The 5,186-nt window shown below is 37.0% G+C and overlaps 1 protein-coding gene across 3 annotated transcripts in view; it reads right to left on the bottom strand.

The window, feature by feature from the left end:
* LOC116096519 (lysine-specific demethylase 5D) overlaps window positions 1–3,500 on the bottom strand; it is a 51,358-nt gene extending 47,858 nt beyond the window's left edge. The window contains exons 1-2 of one of the 3 annotated variants that reach the window (XM_031378419.1): window positions 2,949–3,500; window positions 1,679–1,756 (exon numbers count right to left, since the gene is read on the bottom strand). In XM_031378419.1, coding sequence (XP_031234279.1) covers window positions 1,679–1,756; window positions 2,949–3,098 — 228 coding nt within the window. In that variant the 5' untranslated portion in view covers window positions 3,099–3,500. The remainder of the gene's footprint in view (window positions 1–1,678; window positions 1,757–2,948) is intronic. The other 2 variants (XM_031378430.1, XM_031378439.1) reach the window with 2 other exon arrangements.
* Between the last annotated feature and the right edge of the window lie 1,686 nt (window positions 3,501–5,186).

Here is a 5,186-nt window from a genome sequence, read left to right as displayed (position 1 = left end):
AAAAAACAAAAGGTAATTGTCACTTCCTGTTGCTTTTGTTGTAAAGGTGGAATTAGGTTTGTGTGTATTTGTTGAAAGATTACCTTCTTAATTCTTCTAGGGTGTAGGTTTGCTCCTTATGTTGGTGTTTTCCATCTATTATCCTTTGTAGGGCTGGACTTGTGGAAAGATATTGTGTAAATTTTGTTTTGTCAGGGAATATCTTGTTTTCTCCATCATATCTTTTGCTGGGTATGGTAGGCTGGGCTGGCATTTGTGTTCTCTTGGGGTCTGTATGACATCTGCCCAGGATCTTCTAGCTTTCATAGTCTCTGGTGAGAAGGCTGGGTGTAATTCTGATAGGCCTACCTTTATATGTTACTTGCCTTTTTTCCCTTACTGCTTTGAAAATTCTTTCTTAGTTTAGTGCATTTGGTGTTTTGATTATTATGTAATGGGAGGAATTTCTTTTCTGGTCCCGTCTATTTGGAGTAGGCTTCTTGTATGTTCATGGGCATCTCTTTGTTTAGGTTAGGAAAGTTTTCTTCTATAATTTTGCTGAAGATATTTACTGGCCCTTTAAGATGGAGGTCTTCACTCTCTTCTATACCTATTATCCTTAGGTTTGGTCTTCTCATTGTGTCCTGGATTTCCTGGATGTTTTGGGTTAGGAGCTTACTGCTTTTTGCATTTTCTTTGACAGTTGTATCAATGTTTTCTATGGTATCTTCTGCCCCTGAGATTCTCTCTTCTGTCTGTTGTATTCTGTTGGTGATACTTGCATCTGTCACTCCTGATCTCTTTCCTAGGTTTTCTATCTCCAGGGTTGTCTCCCTTTGTGATTTCTTCATTGTTTCTAGTTCCATTTCTAGATTCTGGATGGTTTTGTTCATTTCCTTCACCTGTTTGGATTGTGTTTTCCTGTAGTTCTTTAAGGGATTTTTGTGTTTCCTCTTGAAGGGCTTCTAGTTCTGTGTTCTCCTGCATTTCTTTGAGGGTGCTATATATGTCCTTCTGAAAGTTGTCTATCATCATGAAGAGAAGTGATTTTAGATCTGAATCTTGTGTTTCTGGTGTGCTGGTGTGTCCAGGACTTGCTATGGTGGGAGAATTGAGTTCGGATGATGCCAAGTGACCTGGTTTGTGTTGTTTATTTTCTTATGCTTGCCCCCACGCCATCTGGTTATCTCTAGTGCTACCTGCCCTTTCTAAATCTGACTGGAGCCTGTCCTTCCTGTGATCCTGGTTGTGTCAGAACTCCTCAGAATCAAGCTGTCTCTGTGATCCTGTGATTCTGGGATCCTGGGATCCTGGGCTTATTAGAGCACCTGAGAGTGGAGCTTCCTCTGGGTGTTTTGAAACTGGCTGTGGAGTTTGCACCCAAGGTCTGCTCAGGGCCCTGGCTGGCCCAGACAGACCAGAAAGAACCTGAGCCACTGGGCTGGTGGAGTTCCTGTGTCCACCTTTACTTCCTTTGTAGCTTTAACCTTAGTCTATCATATAATGGAATGCTGAAACCTTCATGTTCTGGAATTTTATAATCCTATATGGTATTTTAAAGAAGATGCTGTCATAAATTAATATTTTGAAGAGAAGGTAACAGTGGGGTTGCAACAAACTACAAAAACTAAGTACAAGTCATTGTTGTAACATCACAAAGATTAGAATTCCAATTGTTCTATAAAAACACATTTCTTACCTCCAGTTCATTTAGCCTCTGAATTCGAGGAGTAAATCTGAAGTTATCAACTTCTACAGCAAAAGGAGGGTGCCAATCCTAGAAGGAAATAAAACTAATGATTATAACATACTGAAATGGGTCAAGAAGTTAAAGATGAGGATAGGGAGAATTGTTTCACTTTCATATTAATGCTTTATATAAGTTGCTATAACTTTTATTTATTTATTTGTTTGTTTGTTTGTTTTTGGTTTTTCAAGACAGGGTTTCTCTGTGTAGCCCTAGCTGTCCTGGAACTCACTCTGCAGGCCAGACTGGCCTTGAACTCAGAAATCCACCTGTCTCTGCCTCCCAAGTGCTGGGATTAAAGGCATGAGCCACCACCGCCCAGCTTTTTTTTTTTTTTCAAAAATTTTAAGTAATCATCTTTTAAAATGCAAAAACTAAAAACAATAGACAGAAAGAAAATAAGAGCTCCACCAAATTAATAGTCTTCCAAAGGACTCAAAAATAAGAACAAGCAAAACAAAGACAAATCTACATAAACTTAAGTCAGTCTTACCAGTGTTTTTATAGATAAACAAAATACTAACATACCTCTTTCCCCAATATAACTGTATTTCAAGCACTCTAGATAATGTGTGTGTAATAAACTCATAATGCTGAGAAAAAAAGAATAGGTAAGTAGAGGAAGAGAAGTGTCTACATATTAAATACCTAAGAGCAGTATTTTGTGCAAAAAGTTTATATTCTTTATATGTTAGCTGTTTAGTATGATGCTGCAAGCTCATTTGAATGTGTTTTCCTAGTGAAGCCAATTAGAAGTAGTTCACAGTGAAAACAGAGTGAATGCATGTCCTGCCAATCAACAGAAATTTAACCTGAAGCAAGGATTCCACAGCCTTTTCATTTTACTTTTTTTTAAACTTGTAAATGAAATGTTGATATTGAAACTGAGAAAGTGACCAATAAAAAATATAAATACAACAATATAAACTTGTATAGTATCTTCTTTCCAGTTATGAATGAGACTGCTAGTATACTGAAAATTTCTTAGTTGAAACACGGTAATGACAACTCATTAACTGAAAATGTATTAATTGCACATCTGTAGAAGCATTTTCAAGTCTAACCACAAGGAATCTGGATGCCTGGAAGACTTTTGTACAGTATGAAACGAGGAGTGGAAAAGATCCAAAATGCCTACAAAAATCGAAGGCCTTAATAAGGGTCCCAATAGACCTACAGTCGATCATAATACTTAATTCCAAGTTTCATTTCAGAGGCTTACCGCAGGTGGTCGTATCTTGCAAATGCCTGACTTCTCCGCAATGGGTCTGATTTTAGCTATATAACCAAGAGGATCTCGGAATTCCGCCCAAGTGGGCTCAAACACAGGGCACTCAGGCGGCGGTAGAAAATCGTCAGATCCAAGCTTCATATCCGCCCAAAACGCGGTTTTAAAACGTGATTCGATATTAAAGGGCGAATGGAATTTCCTACTCACTGCGTGGCCCACAGGAATTTTATATTCTTCTAAATTTCAGAGTTGGCTTAATTCCACATTCTTACAAATATTCACCTCCGCGTTCAGATCCACCAGTTGTAGATCACAATGTAACACGAGATGTGTCGCTCCGCCGACTTATTTTTCAAGCGTTATTTACAAACCCGGAAGTCGTTCTACACATAAGTAAAAGTTGAAACTGCAGAACGAAACGACCAAAGGAAAACAAACACAAAGTAATTTATCTTCTTCATTAAAGTGTATATGTTTAAAAAAAATAAAAACGACTGTTTAAATACTTAGCCGGATCTTTTTCTTTTTAAGAGATCACTGCACACGAACGCCTGCGCAGTAGAAGGCTAACAACCCGGAAGCAGTTTGGTTGAGGGAAAGTGTCCCGGAACTCGGTCTTTTGAAAATAGTAACAGCTTTTTTTTTTTTTCCCCCTTTGGCCTTACTGGACCAAGTGGCGACAACTTGGCTTTGTGGAAGTTAATCGGCGACTATAATTCTAGTGCCCAGGTATTCCATGCACATTATTTAACTACCACTGCATTTGCTATGCAAACATTTATTATACTTATACATATTCAAGATTGAATTTCGCGACAATATCTTCCATAATAAACTCAAATTTAATAAGGGACATACTGTATGGAAAATAGGCATGTTATTTACATACACAATTACTGGTAAGTAAATATCTTACTACATGAAAACCTAAGAAAGCTTCCTGAGATACTCAGAAGTAAAATTAGTTGCCTTTTTTACATAGCAGACACAATTTTGTACAAACAGAAAACCATATTCTCTCTAGAAAATAATCATGACATATTTTCTTCCCACCTCCTTTTCTCTCCCTCTCCTCCTTTCTCTGTTTAAAGAGAATTCCATTATTTACTTTCTGCTGAACAAGCTGTGTAGACCTTCTTAAATTACTTTTTGCTTTTTATGGATATAAATATATACATTCTAACATACTTAACTTTATTCTTAAACACCCTGTTCTACATTTCTGTTTTTAATTTTGTTTACAACTTTTTACATGTCTGTTACTAAGGGAAATCCACGTTATTTTGCGGTTTTATTATCTTCGAAGTGGACTACACTTTCCTTCCCTTTTTCTTTCTTTTGTTTTGATCTGTTGTGCCTAAATAAACTAGGTAAACATACCTTGTTGGTTTCTGACCCAAAATAAAGAGAAGACCCCAAGGGATCTATTTTACATATCAAAGCAGACCTGGCCTCCAGGTTCTCCCTATCTGGCATACCCTCCTCCTAACCTTGAACTCCCAGCCCACAGGCTAGGCTGTTTTTCTCCCAGTGGCTCTTCCCTATCCAATGAGTAGGAAATTCCCAGACCAAGTGGTCAATCTTCTCTTCTCTCTGCCTGGGGGCCCTTTCTCTCTTTTCCCTACCAACCTACTCTCCCTGTGGCGACTTTCTTGGCCTCCTTCTTTGGGGCCAGTGCACTCACCCGAGAGCAGTTTCCAAGTAAACCTATGTTTAGTATAATCTAATTTGGATTAAATTGGCTCATTTCACTGACAGAGAAATAACCTATCAATACCCTGACACCAACTTTATACTTTCAAATTCATTTTGTAATATCCTTTCTTCTATATTTTGAACAATCATGGGTTTTTTTTGAAAGTTAATCTGGAAAAGTAAATAGTAACAACAAAAAGAAAAATAATAGTGGACTTCAGTTTTTGAGAACACTAAAAATTTTAAGACTTGTTGCTATAATTTAAGTGATTTTGCATTTTATGCTACCTTTGACATTTCTTCATAGTAGAAGAAATTTATTCACTTTAGGTTATCAAATTCATTATTTAAATACTCTATAGCTCTTTCTATTTCATAAAGCCAGACATGTTAGTTTAATACAAGTCTAACAGGAAGAAACCTTTATTGCTTACAAGGTATTTCCACCTAGAATTATTAAACTATTTACGTTACTTTGCATTTATATATTTTGAACAGTTGTTAAAATAGACTTGAACAAATGTATGTTATTCT

This window comes from Mastomys coucha, chromosome Y (genome assembly GCF_008632895.1).
Source record: "Mastomys coucha isolate ucsf_1 chromosome Y, UCSF_Mcou_1, whole genome shotgun sequence".
Lineage (NCBI taxonomy): Eukaryota > Metazoa > Chordata > Mammalia > Rodentia > Muridae > Mastomys > Mastomys coucha.
Note: the sequence above shows the minus strand (reverse complement) of the source record. Positions and strands in the feature narration are given on the sequence as shown.